At 55.6% G+C, this 19,025-nt stretch overlaps 1 protein-coding gene across 1 annotated transcript in view; it reads right to left on the bottom strand.

The window, feature by feature from the left end:
* DLL3 (delta like canonical Notch ligand 3) overlaps nucleotides 1-19,025 on the bottom strand; it is a 235,936-nt gene that overhangs the window by 185,439 nt on the left and 31,472 nt on the right. Inside the window, exons 5-6 of the mRNA XM_029913205.1 lie at nucleotides 15,790-16,006; nucleotides 8,365-9,031 (exon numbers count right to left, since the gene is read on the bottom strand). Coding sequence (XP_029769065.1) covers nucleotides 8,365-9,031; nucleotides 15,790-16,006 — 884 coding nt within the window. The remainder of the gene's footprint in view (nucleotides 1-8,364; nucleotides 9,032-15,789; nucleotides 16,007-19,025) is intronic.

Genomic DNA, 19,025 nt, shown 5'->3' with positions numbered 1-19,025 from the left:
CAGCCCCCGACACAACACACATCCCCTCCAGCCCCCGATCCCAGCCCACAACACAACACACACCCCCTCCAGCCCCTGATCCTGGCCCACAGCTAAGGTGGCCAACCCTCCAGGATTGCCCTGGAGTCTCCAGCAATTAGAGATGAATCTTTAATTACAGATGATGTCATGTGATGAAACCTCCAGGAACACCTCCCACCAAAATTGACGACCCTACTCCTCTGGGGTGGATCCACGCCTAATAATTCACCAGAGGGTGGCATGTGAGTCTCCTCTAATAGCCAGTAACCTATTGGACATCAGAGTCATCGCCAGATATACGCAAGGATAATATTTAAGGCATTATTTCGCTATACTGGGAATTACGTTCTTAATGTCTTGGAGTGAAGAGAGGGTGCTAGGGGATGATGTACCTCCGAGAAGTTCCTTTCAGGTAGGAGGTAACAGGTTCCTGTCTCCCTGTCCGGCCACGTGTCTTGTGCGTCGTACGCAGACTGGACACATGGCTTACACTTTAAGCGGCGAGAGTACTGAACCCAAGGGGCACGGTGGACTCTCCGTCACCAGGCGGTGTTTAAATCAAGCCGGGATGTTTTTCTAAATGCTCTGCTCTCGGAATTAGTGGTTCCCAAACTTTAACAACCTGTGAACCCCTTCCACTAAAACGTCAAATCTCGCGAACCCCCTCCTAAAAATGAGTATTTCCAGGGATTTTCTCCTTGACTTGAGTATAAATGATAAAAGCCGTGATCTTGGACATATAACATTTGTTTTGATGACATGCTTATTACACACGATTTGTTATGAATTATCATTTATCGTGACAGTATTTTTATGAGATGATGAAAACGGCAACACTCTTCCAAACTCTCATTTTCGTAGCTTGTCTCACTTTCAATAAGCCTGTTTTTAGGCAAGGCTCCTATGTTTCAGCAAGGAGGATCAGCTGTGAAACAGCAGGAAGGGATTTAAGAAGCCAACTCAAAGAGTTCCTCCTACACAAGCATTCAGGTCTTGAGCAGTCCAGGCAAACGACGCACGTTACAACAAAGCTTAAACTCGCTCTTCATCATCTTAAAAACAATCCTAGCTACCCATTTCATTTTAAAACCAGCAAAAAATATCCACCTCCCTTTCCACTTATTATAAGGAGTCTTGAAGTTTCAATCTCCTCAGTGTGATAGATATGCTTGCTTTGATCTGCTTAGCTCTTGGAAGTCCAGGGGCTCCGCTGCCCAGGGTCCCTAGGAACAGCTCTGTCCATCATTAGAGATTTTTTTCCCAAGAACCCCCTGTAACATTTTGTGAACCCCCAGGGGTTCACGAACCCCAGTTTGGGAACCACTGCCCTAGGGGCATTTCTCTGGCCCGTCTGATACAGGAGATCAGCCCGGATGACCACGGTAGCCTTGGAATCTAGACCTCACAGGCTAATCAAGAGATTGCGAAATCGACAAGAGAGGAAATCTACAGGAAGGAACGATTAGCAAGGGGAATGGGGGGGGGGGCTCTGTTTCCAAATAAGGGCAAAGGCTGGGTCTGTATATCTAGGGGTGGCAGGGGACCCCCTGGATCCTTCACCGAAGAGGCCAGCTGACCGCACGGTTCTCTCATAAGCACTGGTGAGCCATATATTATTAGCCAGGAGAGTATCTTGTTAATTACATCTAGGGACCTGCCTGGTAGAGTTGCCAACTTTCCAATGTCTGAAAACTGCTCCGCCCCCAGGCACTTCCCCTTGCTCCGCCCCCTCCCCCGGAGGACATGCCCCCGCTCACTTCTCTCCCCTCCAATCAATCAAATCAAAAACACCTAAGCCCCAAACAAGAGGCATGTTTCCTACCCTCTCTTTCAATCTTAACCATTATCCTTTCTGAGGAAAGGAGGGAGGTGAAGATTTGCCACAATACTAGGGCGACCAGACAGCAAGTGTGAAAAATCAGGACGGGGAGGGAGGTGTAACAGGTGCCTCTATAAGACAAAGCCCCGAATATCAGGGCTGTCCCTATAAAATCGGGACAGCTGGTCACCCTATGCAATATTTGTCAGGGTACTCTGGGAAGGAGTTGCTCACAACTACTGCAATAAGCACCAGTACTACATCCCTAACCCTGCAGCGAACCAGAGATGCTACGGAAAAGAAGAGGGAAGAGACTGCTGCCATAACAACCCTTCACAAGGGACTGGCCCGGTACTTTGTACTGGGCACAAATCAGACATCAAGAATTGTAACATTCAAAAGCCAGTAGGGGAGCACTTCAATCTCCCTGGACGCTCAATAACAGACTTAAAAGTGGCCATTCTTCAACAAAAAAGCTTCAGAACCAGACTCCAATAAGAAACTGCAGAACTGGAATTAATTTGCAAACTGGACACCATCATATTAGGCCTGAATAAAGATTGGGAGTGTCTGGGTCACTACAAAACGTATTTTTCCCTCTGCTGATACTCACCCCTTCTTGTCAACTGTTGGAAATGGGCGACGTCCACCTTGATTGAACTGGCCTCGTTAGCACTGACCCCCCCACCCCCACTTGGTAAGGCAACTCCCATCTTTTCATGTGCTGTAATACACCTCTACCTCGATATAACGCTGTCCTCGGGAGCCAACAAATCTTACCGCGTTATAGGTGAAACCGCGTTATATCGAACTTGCTTTGATCTGCCGGAGTGCGCAGCCCCGCCCTCCCGGAGCGCTGCTTTACCGCGTTATATCCGAATTCGTGTTATATTGGGTCGTGTTATATCGGGGAAGAGGTGTATATATACTGCTTCCTGTATTTTCCACTCCGTGCATCTGATCAAGTGGCTTTTAGTCCACGAAAGCTTATGCCCAAATACATTTGTTCGTCCCTAAGGTGCCACAAGGACCCCTTGTTTTTGCTGCTACAGACTAACACGGCTACCCCTCTGAAATGTACACAAGGTGCAATACTGTGCAGCATGAAATAACCAAGCAGAAAATTCGCCCTCTGATTCGCCCTCTCCCCTCTGTACAACGAAAGCAAAACATGGACTTTGGCGGGCCGCATTTTCATTTTGGCTGAAAAGCCCAGTCTTGCCCCCTCCTCTGTCCAAAGAGACAGCACTCGAGCCGCACCTTCGCCAAAACCGGACTTCGAGCAGGTGAAACGTTCCTCTCGACAGAGATCTCGGTGCTGGACAGAGAAAAGGTCCACGGATCAACGAGGCAAGTCCCGTAAATAACCCCAACCAGGCAGCGGGCATTTAGGACCCTCTCTAAGACGCATCAGGGAGGGAGGAGGGAAGAATGCGGGGAGCAGGAGAGATGCTGACTCTACTGAGCTAAATCTCCAGTGCCCCCCCCATAAAAAAAGGGTCCTAAACAAGTTAGAGCTTTAAATAAGATCCAATACGGGGACCCACACACATGTACACCCCAGAGGCGAAGATACGGCACATAGTAGTTCCAGGCTATTGGGATCTGGAGGTGTGCATGTGATCTCCCTCTTTCTCCTAGGGGATGAGTGGGAGGGGAGCTGGCTCTAGGTTCTGCAGCAGTGGGGGGGGAGGTTGTTTGCACAGGCAGGGTGCATGCCTGGAAGGTGGGGGTGAGGCTCAGAGCCAAGGTGACCCCATTGGGTGAGTGGGGCGCGCGGGGTTTTCCAGCCGCAGGGGATGGCGGGGGACACAGCGGCTCCTGGCTGTGTGCGCCGTGGCAGGGGGAGGGATCGAAAGCGACGTGAAACACTCCCCCCTCCACCCAGGGGAGCACGGCTCCTCCTGCCAGGGCTGAGTGGGAACGCCCTTCCCCACGGGCTGGCCCCGGCGCCGGGCAGCGGGCACAGCAGGTGCGCGGGGAGGGCACCCCTGACCCAGCTACTCACCCATGCAAGGTGGGAGCTGGCAGTGGCGGGAGGGGCGCTGCCTGCGGGGCGGCGGGGCAGGAGCCCGGGCTGCTCCTGGGTGCGCTCTCGCTGCCCATCCCCGGCGCTGCTGCCGCCACCGATGTGGCTGCTGCTGGAAGAGGCGGAGAGGGAGGCTCCGGCGGCGTGAGGGGGGAGCGGGCGCACGCTGGGGGGAGGATTGTGGTGGCATGGCCACTTGCTACCCCCCATTGCCAACTCTGTGCCACGCTCCTCTCGCAGCGCCTCCCTGCCTGTCATCCGCTTGCTTGGCCCCAATTGTTCCAGCGTCCCGGCAGGCAGTAACCGGACTTTGTGTCCAGTCAGAAACACTGACCGGACACCCAGTCAGGTGCCCTTTTCGACTGGACTTTCCAATCCCGGCAACCCTAGTGTGTGGCGTGGCGCAGTGAACCGAGGCGGAGCTGGGACGACCGGCTCCTTTGGGAACAGTGGAGCTGTAAATACTGCGAGTGTCCAGCGGACTGGGGGCTGGACTCTCCAGGGGGACGCGCGGAGGGCTCAGGGGTGATCACGGGGACCTGCAGAGGGACGGCAGAGCCTGCGCAGGCGGAGAGGGGAGCGCTTGATTTGCCACTGGCCGGCGGAGTCGGGGACCTGAGCCCCGGCAGGCCCTGCCAATGCTCCCTCATGCTAAGGATGGGTGGTAGCGAGGTGCCGCACAGCCCTGGGTACCCCGGGGAAGCCTTGCGGGGGGCTCCTTAGGTGACGCCTCAACAGAAATAAAGCACCCGTGCTAAAACTCCCTGTGTCCCCCGAATGCTCGGCCTTTGCAGCATGGCTGGAGGAGGAACGGAGCCGGCTCCGGGGCACGGGGGGAGATGAATTCTAGGCCTGCAGCGAATGCCAGTCCCAGGCCTTAGAGACCTCCAGGAGCAAACCACGGGCCACAGCTCAGCCCCAGGTGCTGATGGAGAGACGCTGGCCTCCATGGAGGGCTGAGCCAAAGCTGACACGGAGCCACCGGGAGTGGGGGGGAGGTGTCCCATCAGGCCCCCAACAAGATGCTGCTTTGGGGGCTGGCTCAAGGCGCCTCACCAGTGCTCTCTGGTCACTGAGCTTCACAAACGCCCTGGGAGCACCCCCCTCCCCTCACTATACAGACAGGAAACCCAGGACATGCGGAGAATGTGACTCGAACACCATCAAACGGGGACTCAGGGCAGACGAGAACCCAGCTCCCCCCGCTCTAACCACTAGACCCTACTCCCCTCCCAGAGCTGGGGATAGAAGCCACTATGCAATGCTCCCTTTCTTAAACATCCTGCTGCAGCAGACGAAGCTGCTCAAACATCTGATGGCGTTGCCCCTTTCTGGGGCTCAGCCATCCAGCGTCCGTCATCTCCGCCCTGCACCCCGGGGGATCCCCTGCCTTATACCTCCTGCTGGCAGAGAGCAGAATCCCATCCTGGAGGCTGGGCACACAGACTGCCCCCCCGGCCATCCATCTGATGCCTGCTGCTAATATGGGGGAGCAGCCGGGCAACCCCCGCTGGCATAGCCAGGCCGCCCCACTCCGCCCGCGGCTCCCGGCCCCAGCAATTCCCTCTGTCGCTGTGGCTACGACCGCCAGGGGCACAGGTCACCAGCTACTCCCGAGGAGGCACATGGAGATGCCGCCCAGCGGCAATCTCCTTCCCCCCTGCACACACCAGGGCTAGAAGGTGGAAGAGAAACCTTGTCTTTGAACAAACCTTTCCCAGAGGAGCAAAGCCCCATAGAGCTCGGCACACAAGCCCTCCTGCTGCTCAGGGCCCCAGAGAGGGGCCGAGGCCTATGGGGGAGACACCCCAATCATGCCACTCAGTTTAGATCCAGTGCCCCTAAGCGTCAGGCTCAAGGATTCACATCTCTCTCGGTCCGATACAGCTGCCAGCGTTGATGGATGGAGGGCTGCAGCACCCCCAGGAGACAGGGAAGCATGGCTATCCCGCAGGTAAACCGAGGCCCAGGAGCAACTCAGAGGCAGGAAATGAACCAGAGGCAGGAAATGAATGTTCCAGGCCAGCCTGCCTTCCCCTTGCTGGCTGAATGGGGACTCCTAGGCTAGCAGGAGCTGGGCGCGTTTGGCCACAGTGACCGGGAAGGGACCTGCCTCCTTGCTCTTCGCAGGCAATACACGAGCACATGCGCTGCTGTTCTCCTCTGCCGTGTAATTCCGGCGACTCTGCCAAGGTAAACCCCTGTCTGGCTACAGCCTCGCGGGAGCATCTAAGCATCACGCTTGGACCTTCACAGGCACGCAGCTCGGACCCTCCTGCTCCACAAGCACAGCTCTGCCCCTGCCCCTCCTCGCTGCTCGGCCTAAAGGAGACGCGCCGCATGCAGTAGAGGGTTTATGACCCACGGCTGGGCAGCTCCGATTGCATCCAGTAGGGGGCAGGGCTGAAACACACTCAAGGATGCAGCTTGCACCGCTGCTGCTGCCGCCTTCGACTGGCTGGAATCAGAACGTCTCTGCTGTGTGTCATAGACCCCAATACCACTGCTGGGGATTCTCCTTGTGCTCAAGGAGTGATGGGGGTGCTCTCAGAGCAGCAAGAGCTGGTCTCAGGGACTTGATGGGCTTCTAACTTCTGTCAACTACTAAGCCTGGGCTACAGGCATATTTAAGCCCCGCTCAATCCACATCCCTTAGCAAGTGCAGGGTCCCTCTGGACCACGCCTTCTCCAAGCCTTTGTCCAGCCTCACACCCCGTCCATTATGAAGCCCATTCCCAGCCCAGCAGATCTCAGATTCGAGCAGCTCGTCCTGAGATTCAGCCTTCAGCCCAGCTCATCCCGTCAATGCGGCTGTCTAGGCCAGAGCTGCAGTAAGGCCGTTTAGACACACTCCTTCAACAGATGGAAAAACCCCTTCACCTTCTTCTAAATGTCAGTTATAATGTGTATCCAGAGACATCTGTTTTTACATAGGCTGAGGCCTTCCGCTGCTGCTAAAAATCGATAGGCAAAATTCCCCCATGTTCATTACAAACGTCTCATCGGCACGGACACCCCTCAGCCCCAGGTGCAAACTCTGCAGGGGATCCCCCAGGCACAAGATGGCAATGCAACGTGCATGCCGATTTCAAGGGACTGAATTCACAGGCTGGTCAATCAGTAGGGCACTGCAGTCAGCACGCCAGTGCAGATCTCAAATGCAGTGGCGTGATTCCACTGAGTGCAGTGCCATGCTGATCGCACAGGCAGTGAAATCAGCCCCCTGCGAGCGAGATCTGCACTGAGTTGCAGCGGTGTGCTGATAAAAGCGGATTGATTCCACTGACTGCAGTGCACTGTTGATTGCATGGCCACTGAAATCAGCCCACTGCAATGGAGATCCACACTGAATTGCAATGACTGTGGTGCAGGAGGCTGATTTCGCCCGCTATCCAGTCAGTCCTGCCTTGCAATAGAGCGCTGCACTGAGTCGCTAAGCTACACTGATTGCAGTGGACTGATTGCAGAGTCAGTGAAATCAGCCCACTGCAATCAAGATCCACACTGACCGGCAGTGTAAATACGGAATCGTCACCCTACACTTCAGAGAACACTCCACGGAGATCTGCAGTGCCCGATTCACTGCACTGATTCCAGCTGAGCACGGCCCAGGGACATAGTGCAAGATTCCATCCTGGGGCAATTCTCATTGACATCAGTGGAAGCTGCGCCCTCTTACACCAGAGCTGGATTTAACCCAGGCCGCAAGGTCCTGATTAACAGAGGTGCTAAACACCTGGCCCTGCCCCTTGATTTCAACTCGAGTTGGGAGCACCCAGCACTTCTGAGAGCCAGGCTTTGGAGCATGGTGAATGACACGGATGTCTGTGAAGAAATCTGGAAATCCACCCGAAATGGCCAGCGCCTGCAGCATGTCCACTGAATTGCATTGAGATGCCAGTGATTGCAACGCACCTACCGAAGCGCATCGATTTCAGAAATCACGCATGGATTGCAGCACCTCCACTGATTTCAGAAATCATGCGCCAAATTGGTAGCTGACTTCAGAAATCATGTGCCAAATTGGCAATGACTGCAGCGCCCCCCGCTGATTTCAGAACTCATGTACCCAGATGGCAATGATTGCAGCGCCCCCCGCTGATTTCAGAACTCATGTACCCAGTTGGCAATGATTGCAGTGCCCCCCGCTGATTTCAGAACTCATGTACCCAGTTGGCAATGACTGCAGCGCCCCCCGCTGATGTCAGACATCATGTACCCAGTTGGCAATGACTGCAGTGCCCCCCGCTGATGTCAGACATCATGTACCCAGATGGCAATGACTGCAGCGCCCCCCGCTGATGTCAGACATCATGCCCCGGCTTGCCAGCCACCGCACCGCACCCACCGATCTGCACCCATTCGCCGACGCCTGCGCCGCACCAATCTGGAGGCGCGGCGCCGATTCCAGCAAACACCAAACCCGCAAGCGCCGACCTGGGGAAGGGGAGCGGGGCCCACGAGATGCAAGGGACAGGAGTCCCAGGTCACTTACTTCTCCGGCTTCTTCTTGCAGGCGGCGTCCCCGCTGAGATCCAGCAGCTTCCGCTTGCAGTTGAACTTGTCCCTGAGGCCGCCGCCGCCAAACTTGGGCTCTTTGTTGGGCACCTTGAACCGCCCGGGTGCAACGAGGAAACCTTCCCTCTCCTTCAGGTTGTTGACGGTGTCCAGGTCGTTCCGCACGGTGCCCTTCCCGGCCTTGCGGCCCTGCCTCATCTGCCGCAGCACCGCCAGCGCGGCGCACACCACCAGGGCCAGGGTCACCAGCCCCAGGGCGAAGGAGACGGCCAGGGCCATCGGGAAGGGGTCGTCGGCCGCCAGCCGCTGGCTGCTGGCCGGGGCGGGGCTCTGCACCTTGAACTCGCAGCTGGAGCCCATGTAGCCGGCCGAGCACTCGCAGACGTGGCCGGAGAAGTGGGTGTAGCAGGTGCCGCTGTTGAGGCAGGGGCTGGAGCCGCAGGCGTCCACCCGCATGCTGCAGTCCTTGCCGCCGTAGCCCAGGGTACAGGAGCAGGTGTAGCTGTTGGCCCCGTCCAGGCAGGTGCCGCCGTTGACGCAGGGGTTGCAGGCGCAGTCGTCGATGTTGCGCTCACACCGGGGGCCGGCGAAGCCCGGCCGGCACTTGCAGAGCACCCGGCGGCCCAGGTCCAGGCAGAGGCCACCTAGGAGGAAGCGACGGAGCAAGTCAGGCGGGCAGGGGGGTGCCAGGCCCCGGCTGAGCCTGGGGTGGATTTGGTGGGCACGGGCATGGGGCCGGGACTCCGCCATGGATGCCCCAGGGTCAGACTCTTCTAGCGCCAATCCGGATCAGGGTCCCGTTGCACTTGGAACGTGGAGTGCAGCCTGGCGGGGCACCGCCCCCCCAGACAATTCCCCGCCCCGGCAGGGCCCCGGGCACTGTGGGCACCTTGGACTCTCCTGCTCTCTGCCTTCGGCCTGGAGCTATTGGGGTCAACTCCGGGGGTCCGAAGGGCCCGTGCGCCACAGGAGGCCAGACTAGATGAGCTAACGGTCCTATCTGGGCTGGGCCTGGTACACAGATATTAGACCAAGATCTCAGGCGATCTGCTTTCCCCGATCAGAGCCGGGGGAACAGGAAGAGCTGTAAATGGCTCATCCAAGGTTCCCCAGGTGCCAGGCCTGGGACTAGAACCCAGGAGTCCTGAGTTCCAGTCCATTGCCTGAGCAGCGAGAGGGACTAAAATGTATGAGCTTCCCCCCCCCCTCCTCTGCACCCCCACAGCCTGCCCCATCTGTCCTCTCTGGAGGGGAGCTCTGGCTCGTCGGAGCCCGGTTGCCCACGAGGGAGCCCAGTTCGTGCCAAGCGGAGTTCCGTGTCCTGCGCACCGAGCGCATGGCCAAACGGCCGCCCCATCTGAGCCAGCCAGAGGGGAAGGATCCCACTGCAGACACCAACATCCCTCCCAGCCGAACAGCCCGCCCCTTCCCTGGCTTTGAGGGGCGGGTTTGCTCCTTCCCAAAGGAGGGGGAAGCTGCAGTTTAAGGACACAGGAAGTGGCAACCGAAGGCAGATGCTGCACAGAAAGGTCTAACCCTGCCCCCCCCCCCCACCCCACTGCCACCTCACTGGGCCGGAACATCCCAGGGGGAGAAGAGGACTCATCACCTCTCCCTTGGCAGCCCAACCCCCACCCCTGGGATAGTGACCTGATTGTGCCCTACAGCACAAAAACCTTCAGAGTCGACCTCCACCAAACACGCCCCTGCCTCTCGCTGAACGGTCCTGGCCGGATCCTCGGCTGATGTAAACCGGCACAGCTCCACCGAGCACCAGTTGGGGATCTGGCCCCATTGACTCCAATGGGAGCGACACCGTTTTGTACCACCTAGGGATCTGGCCCCAGCGTCCTCCAGCAGTGAGTCTCACTGGTTAACGAGGCACCATGGATGTAATACAAGCCCCTCTATTTTTAAAGGAGTGCTTGGAGTGCCCCCTTGGGGTGGAATACAGCCAGACAACTCCCCACCCTCCCCCTGGGACCCACAGGCCACAGCCAGACAGTGCCAGGATCTACACGCCGCAGCCAGATCCCCCACCCTCTACTCAGGAGCCACAAGCCACAATCAGACAACCCCCTGGGATCTGCAGGTCACAGCCAGACGGCACCCCCAGGAGCCCCTGGCATTGGCTCCCCCAGCCACACAAGTGACAGGGAGATGGAGACGCAACGTTAATTGTTCCTGTGATCCCAGCTCACCGCAGGGCAGGACATGATTAAGGGGAGAGACTGTGTTTTGTTCCATGTCTGTACAGCGCCTGGCACAATGGGGTCCTGGGGCACCTAGGCACTACCATAAGACACCCAACAGCAATAAAAATATACAGCGCCTGGCACAATGGAGCCCTGGGCTATGACTGGGAGGGGGTGTCCCTAGGCATTACAGTAATATACCTAATAGCAATCAAAATGTACAGTGCCTAGCACAACAGGGGCCAGGGCCATGACTGGGACTCCTCGGTGCTACTGCAAAGCTAATTATAATGTTAGATGGTCGTGTGGACTGGGACTCTAGTCTTGTCTTCTAGTTCCAGCTCTGCTTGCTGGGTGACAGGCAAATCAGTTCCTTTTGCGGTCGCTCTGTGCCTCAGTTTCCCCACCTGTAAAACGAGGATAACGATACCAACCTTCTTTATACAGTGCTTTGAGATCTGCTGACGGAAAGAGCTACGGGTGATGATTATTAGGAGATCCTGATATGGTGCCTGATCCCGCTTTGGGCTGTAAACCCAGAGCATTTCACACTGGGTCCGGATTGGCACTGGTGTAACCACTTGGGTCCCAGATTGGTCCCTTCTGAGCCCCCAGAGCAACCTCTCTGGTTTTGCTACTTCTCATTCCCGGTAGCTGGATTAGCCGGATTCCAGTCCAGCTCCTGATTCGTCGTCTCCTCATCACCAGCACCACCAAAGGAAGAGTTAGCCCTGTTCCCAGCATGGGGGCAAATGCTGCTCCTCTTTACCCCGGTGCAATGCCTGGGTGTACAGTGCAGGAGGAAAAGGAGAAGAATGGCTGGATACTGCTCTATTTACAACCCACCCTTCCCCGCGCTCCAGATCCTGGGGCTGGCTGATCCCAGCAGAAGTCAGAGCAGCCCCAAGGCTGTTGTAACTTAGAGTTGCTGGCCACGCCCCTTCCCCCCCCCAAGGGAGAATCCCCAGCCAGCTGTGCTTCTCCCCAGCCACGCCCCTTATCCCAGGAGATAGAATTCTGTCTCGGTGCTTCTCATCCATAGGGCCTCAGATGCCAAGGCCAGACGGGCCCGTTGTGATCATCTGGCTCCCCTGTGTAGCGCAGGCCATAGAACTTGGCTGAAGTAATTCCTGTTTGAATTAGAGCAGGTCTTTTCAAACAAAAATCCAGCCTGGATTTAAAAATTGCCAGCGACGAAGAACCCGCCGCCCCGCTCAGCAAGTTGTTCCCATGGTTAATCACTCTCACAGTTAAAAACTGACGCTTCATTTCCAGCCTGAATGAGTCTCGCTTCAACTTCCAGCCGTTGGAGCATGTTCGACCGTCCTCTGCTGGACTAACGAGCCCAGGATCAAATTCTTATTCCCCACGTGGCTACGGGTAGGCTGGGGTCAAGTCACCTCTTAACCTTCTCTTTGCTAAGCTAAAGAGATTGAGCTCCTTAAGCCTCTCACTAGAAGGCTTCCCGATCCCTTGAGCAGTCTCACAGCTCTTCTCTGACCCCTCTGCAACTTACCACCATCCTTCTGTGCCCCACCTCCACCGACGTCCTGGATTGAGTACGCCAGCGAGGGCACAATTTGGCTTGCTGGATCCTTACCTTACCAGTCAAGCCAGGAAGAGCCCAGAGTGACCCTCAGCTCCCCGGGGCGGGGGGGGGGGGGGGGGGGGGGGGCATCTCTTTCACGCACAGCTCCCTTGCCTCTTGGGACTCTCCTCCATGTGTATAAGCAGCTTCCCATCTAAGCATTTGCCACGTTAGACTTCAGCGCCTTTTTGACGCGCTTCCTCGCCCTCTTTGAGCTCCCCCTTTCGGAAGGTGAGTGCTAACTTTTGGAACGAATCTTCCCTACTCGGGCTGTTCAGCTTCAACCTACGAGCCGAATTCCAGCACCAGCGGCAGGCCCCATTGTGCCGGGCGCTGCACAGACAGAGAGACAGCCCCTGCCCCAAAGAGCTCACAAGCTAATACACCAATCAAGACTGGATGTTTTTTGCCCCCTAGAAGATCTGCTCTAGTTCAAACCAGAAATCCGATGAGGTTCAACAAGGACAAGTGCAGAGTCCTGCATTCAGGACGGAAGAATCCCATGCACCGCTACAGACTAGGGACCGAGTGGCTAAGCGGCAGTTCTGCAGAAAAGGACCTGGGGATTACAGTGGACGAGAAGCTGGCTATGAGTCAGCAGTGGGCCCTTGTTGCCAAGAAGGCCAACGGCATATTGGGCTGTATTAGTAGGAGCATTGTGAGCAGATCGAGGGCAGTGATTATCCCCCTCTATTCGGCACTGGTGAGGCCACACCTGGAGTATTGTGTTCAGTTTTGGGCCCCCTACTACAGAAGGGATGTGGACAAATTGGAGAGAGTCCAGCGGAGGACAACGAAAATGATGAGAGGGCTGGGGCACATGACTTACGAGGAGAGGCTGAGGGAACTGGGGTTATTTAGTCTGCAGAAGAGAAGAGTGAGGGGGGATTTGATAGCAGCCTTCAACTACCTGAAGGGGGGTTCCAAAGAGGATGGAGCTCGGCTGTTCTCAGTGGTGGCAGATGACAGAACCAGGAGCAATGGTCTCAAGTTGCAGTGGGGGAGGTCTAGGTTGGATACTAGGAAACACCATTTCCCTAGGAGGGTGGTGAAGCACTGGAATGGGTTCCCTAGGGAGGTGGTGGAATCTCCATCCTTAGACGTTTTTAAGGCCTGGCTTGACAAAGCCCTGGCTAGGATGCTTTAGCTGGTGTTGGTGCTGCTTTGAGCAGGGGATTGGACTGGAAGACCTCCTGAGGTCTCTTCCAATCCTAATCTATGATTCTAAGAACTAATTCAGAGCAGTCCTAGGGCCTGGGTCAGCAATAGATGATCACAAAGATGCCTTCTGGCCTTGGATTCTCTGAAGTGTGGGAGGGGAAACTGAGGCACAGAGCGAGGAAAGGGATTTGCGCAAGGACACGCAGCAAGGCAACGTCAGAAGGGGGACTAGAACCTAGGTCTCCAGAGGCCCAGTCCACTGCTCAATCCACTAGACCACATTATCTATTGAGCAGTTCCTCTCCAGCGTGTGGTGTAGGACTGTTGCTTCTATAATGGGAGCACTTAGGAGCCCCAGTCAAGGAGGGTCCCTATTGTGCCAAGGGCTGTAAATTTTTATGGCTATTAGGTGTATTACGGTAGCACTTCGGCGCCCGTCGTGGCCCAGGACCCCATTGTGTTGGGCGCTGTACATTTCTGTTACAATTACATGTACTACAGTAGCAGCTGGGAGCTTCAGTCATGGACCAGGACTCAATGCTGCCAGGTGTAGAACATTTTTATGGCTATTAGGTGTATTACGGTAGCTCCTAGGCATCCCAGTCATTGACCAGGACCCCATTGTGTCAGGTGCTGTACATTTTTATTGTGCTTAGGTATATTTGGTAGCATCCAGGAGACTCAGTCATGGGCCATGACCTCATTGCACTAGGCACTGTGCATTTTTTTATGGCTATTAGGTGTATTACAGTAGTGCCAAGGCAGGCCCACCCCCCCAGCCGTGGACCAGGCCCCAGTTGTGCCAGGTGCTGTACAGACACGCAAAATACAGTCCTCTCTCCAGAGAGCTCTTAAGGTAGATGTCAGAAAAGACACATCAGGTGTGCAGGAATGGGGGGTGGATCAGGAGAAACTGGTTGTAATTTTCCATCAACCAGTTTTTTCAATTTAATCAATGTGAGAGATATTGGGGGGGCTTCGGAGCTCCCCCCAAATACTTTTCAGGGGGGAGAAGGGGAGAGAACAAATGAAACACCCCCCAAAACTGCCCTTTTTTTTTTTTTTTGTTTTTTTTTTTTTTTCTGAATTTTTGGCAGAAAACATTTCCCACCCCCAGGGCCGGCTCCAGGCACCAACTTGCCAAGCAGGTGCTTAGGGCAGCGGCAGGTCCAGCTATTCGGCGGCAATTTGGCGGACGGTCCCTCACTCCTGCTCAGAGTGAAGGACCTCCCGCCGAATTGCCGCCGCAGATCGCGATCGCGGCTTTTTTATTTTTTTCTTTTCCGCTTGGGGCGGCAAAAACCCGGGAGCCGGCCCTGCCCCCCCGCCCTTTTTCGAGAACCCTCGCAGGAAAAAGCCAGCCACCCTACTGCGCTGCACTCCGCCTTTCCAGACTAGTGTACCCCTTTTAGGAGTCTGACTGGTCTTGCGCACCCCCAAATTACACCTCACTTAAAAACGCCTGGCTTGCAAAATCAGACATCAAATTACCAAAGTGTCCCAGCGCACGGCTACGAAATTGTCCTTTGTACTGACCTCACTAGCGCTTTTTACGTAGCCTGTTGTAAAACGAGGCCAATCTCTAGCTGAGTTGATGTACCCCGGAAGACCACCACAGACCCTCAGGGGTACCCTGGCTGAGAACCATTGCACTGTGCCCGCCTTGCTCTGTGTGTGCCTGAGAGATGGCTAACCCCTCCTCCCCACACATCCTGTGGGGTGCCAAGAAACTGCTGCCCTAAATCTCCTTAATTGCTATTTCAGAACAGCGCTAGCCTTCTGGCTTGTCCCAGAATAGTTCTCGATGTAGACAAGGCCATGCCCTAAGAGTTTACAATCTAAATAGACAATGGAAGGATTATTACCCCATTTTACAGATGGGGAAACTGAGGCCCAGACTAAGTGACATTCTCAGTGTCACACAGGGGGGTCAATGGCAAAGCAGGGAATTGAACCACGCCTTGGCTTTGGGCAGAGTCATATTCTAGTGTCTTGGGGATCTGCTCCGCTGGGAAACATCAGAGGATAATATATGGAGATATATCTATCTCATAGAACTGGAAGGAACCCTGAAAGGTCATCGAGTCGAGCCCAGTCCCCTGCCTTCACTAGCAGGACCAAGTACTGATTTTGCCCCAGAGCCCTAAGTGGCCCTCTCAAGGATTGAACTTACAACCCTGGGTTTAGCAGGCCAATGCTCAAACCACTGAGCTATCCCTCCCCGCTTCCAGCCCACTTCCCATTCAGACCAGGGCTTCTCCAGCTACCAGCCACCCAACAGCAAACCCCTGGGAACCTGGCTTGGTGGGGTGAGACCCACCCAACGACTTTCTGTCGCCACCCGCCCAGAAGCTTAGGGAAGAAGAGAGGAACGAACACCGGTTCCCCCCGCCTCCCTCCCAGGCTTGCATGCTGCCTTCGCCCCTGAGCCCAGAGAAGCAAGCAGCGTGGCCCTTACTGTTCAGACATGGGTTATTGGTGCACCGGTCGATCTTCTTCTCACAGTTGGAGCCGTGGTAGCCCAGGGGGCAGTGGCAGGTGTAGCCGCCCGTGGGCTTCTCGGCGCAGGTGCCCGCGTTGAAGCAGGGCCCGTCGGCGCAGGTCATGGCGCTGATCTCGCAGTTCTTCCCATAGAACCCCTGGGGGCAGGTGCACTTGTAGTCGTTCTCCAGATCCTGGGAGCAGAGGGAGGGAGGGAGGGAGAACGAAGCAGCAGGTTCTAGATTTAAATCTGTAACCAGCAGGGGAGGCCGATCGAGCACCCAATGGATCCAGGGACAGGTGCTATGAACATTACGCCCCCCGAAGAGCCCCGCTCCTCGTCAGAAGAAAGCTGGCCTCCCGGGGCTCGTCAATGCTACGGGGGCTGTCCCGGCAGAGCTCCGGCGTCGGAGCGATGCGGCAGAACCGCGACAGGAAGGGGATAGGAAAAGCACCTCCCCAGCGGCCGTCGCGAGCCGGACGGAAGCATTCTGCCAGCGTCCTGCGGGGGAGGTGGGCAGAGCGGCGGATTTCCCACGCCCCCGAGCGCTGTCACGGCCTCCGCCGAATTTCTATGCCTTCGGGTGGTCCCCGCGCTATTCCCAGCTCTGCCGCAGACTCCCTGGGCAGGTCTTTGAGGCCCACGTCCTCAGACGTCCGCAGGCTCCTAACGCCCATGGGAATTAGGCGCCTCAATACCTTTGAGGACCCAGGCCTTAAAGCTTTGTGAATACACAAAAATTGTCCTGTTCTCACTACTTCGCTTGGCAGCTCTTTGGGGCGGGGGCTGGCTTCTTGCTCTGCCTTTGTACAGCCCCTAGCACAAAGAAGGCTTGGTACATGACTGGGGCCCCTAGGGGCTACTGTAATACACCTAATAGCAATACAAAAGTACAGCACCTGACACAGTGGGGTCCTGCTCCATGCCTGGGATGCCTAGGCACTACCGTAATACACCTAATAGCAATAAACTGTACAGTGCCTGGCATAATGGGGTGGGCCTTTTGGTCCATGATTGAGGCTCTTAGGTGCTACCATAATACACCTAATAGGTAACTTAGCCTTGTTAAAACTGTACCACCCCAAGAGTGGATGCAGTTATACTGGGATAAAGGGGCTCGTACCCAAACAGGAAGGGGAATAAGCTACACTGGTATAAGGCACATTTATCCCGCTGTAACTACTCCACACTCTGGCTTGACGCAGGATCACTATATCAGGTTAACAAAAAACAAACCCATGCCCCTAACTGGCATTGTCACACCGGGACAAAGTTTGTGTGTGGAGCTAGCCTCAGTCCTCAGTGGCCAGAGTTGATGCAGGAGGCTAGACTAGATCACCGAAGAGGTCCCTTACCATCGAGAACCCCTCTGTGCCTCAGTTTCCCTTCTGTAAAACTGGGAGAATAATTCTAACTCTCTCTGTCCTATTTCAACTGTGCTCTTCAGGACAGGGATTGATCCTCACTCTGTCTGGGCAGCGCCCGGCGCGACAGGGCCCTCATCTTGATTGTGGCCTCTAAGTCTCCCATAATAGTAAAGGTGCAGCAGTGGCCAGAAAACGCAAAACGTTAAAGTGGCAGAAGGAATGAGATGGGACATAGCAGAAAATATTCCCATGTGTATTCTACAAGGACATTCTGGCTTGGGCTAACTGCATTCCATTCAGGTCACACCATGGAATACAGCAATGACATACAGAGGGATTTCGTAGATAGGCAGGGAGCCCATTAGAGGTCTGTATCATTACTAATATTTATTAGGTGTGTTACGGTAATCCTCATTCCACCCTCCTGGCCACAGTCTTTTTGGAGGGGTGTTTCCTAGATGCAGTGACACCTCCGGACCCAGTCCTGGCCCAGACCCCATTGTGTCAGGTGCTGTACAATTTTATTGCTAGTAGGTGTCTTATGGTAGCACCTAGGCGCCCCAGTCACAGCTCAGGACCCCATCGTGATGTGCACTGCACAGACCCAAGAACAAGAGAGATTGAGAAGGCTGGGGGTGTGTAGTTTAGAATGGAGACCCGCTCAGAGAGAGGATGGAGATGGGGGGGGGGTCGATCGGGAGCCCTGGCTCCTAACACAAGAGCTGCAAGGCCGCATGTTTAAAGCTGATGACTAGATGGTTACACAAGGCACCACGGGCCTGCGGAACTCACTGCCTCGTGATTATTGTCATCACTGAAGCCAAGATCTGGGCAGGATTCAAACTCAAGGGTTGGATATTGGTGCAGAGAATGGGCCTATCCAGACTGATCTGAAAGAGGTGCTTTGGAGGGGAGCTAAACCCGCACGCTTCAGGACATTGTCCAGTCTCTACCTAACCCAGGTCAGGAAGCAACTTCCCCTCCAGGCAGGTTATCCCTTCATTGCCCAGGAGGGGGGGTGTCTTGCACCTTTGTCTGACACAGCTGAGACTGGCTGCTGTTCAAGACGGGATACCGGGGTAGATGGGCCCCTGGTCTGATCCAGTCCAGCAGTTCCTATGGGCCTGATAATAGAGGCCCCCTCGCCAGACAGAGGCTGGAGGCTCTGAGGCTCAGAGAGGCAGCCATGATCTCAAATGACACGGGGGGTTGGGGAAACTGGGCTGATGATTCACTAGGGGGCACTCTCCCCTCGTGGTCAATGCTGACCCTAACGCCCCAGGGCAGTGCTAGGGGGCGCTGTGATGCAGGGAACATGGGTTAGCAGGGGGCACTCTCCCCTCCGAGACAGGCCCTCAGAATTGAGGCCCTCGTAGTAGGAGCTTGCTAGGAGACCTCCGGCACACACCGCCTCCACATCCATCCTTGGGTTTGCACCACCAGTCGTGCCACCTGCCAGTGGGCAGAGGGCCCAGGGGTGCACATAGGTTCTAGGGGTGCCCTAGGCCTGGTATTTACAGACTAGATTACCAAAGAGAGTCCCGGGAGGTCTCTAACTGGAGCCTGCGTCCATCACACAGCCCGTGAGCAGCTCTGTGAAATGTACGTGGGGATACTATGCAAGGGGATCTGTATATAGATTGAGGGGGGAGCCGTGTTAGTCTGTAACCACAAAACCAGCAAGGAGTCCGGCAGCACCTTAAAGACTAACAGATTTATTTGGGCATAAGCTTTCGTGGGTAAAAAAACCTCCCTTCTTCAGATGCATGGAGTGAAAGTTACAGGAAAGCTTACGCCCAAATAAATCTGTTAGTCTTTAAGGTGCCACCGGACTCCTTGTTGTTT

This window comes from Terrapene carolina, unplaced genomic scaffold (assembly GCF_002925995.2).
Source record: "Terrapene carolina triunguis isolate 2854851 unplaced genomic scaffold, T_m_triunguis-2.0 Scaffold517, whole genome shotgun sequence".
NCBI classification, from domain to species: Eukaryota; Metazoa; Chordata; order Testudines; family Emydidae; genus Terrapene; species Terrapene triunguis.
The sequence above is the reverse complement of the archived record's forward strand: the minus strand, read 5'-3'. Positions and strand labels throughout refer to the sequence as shown.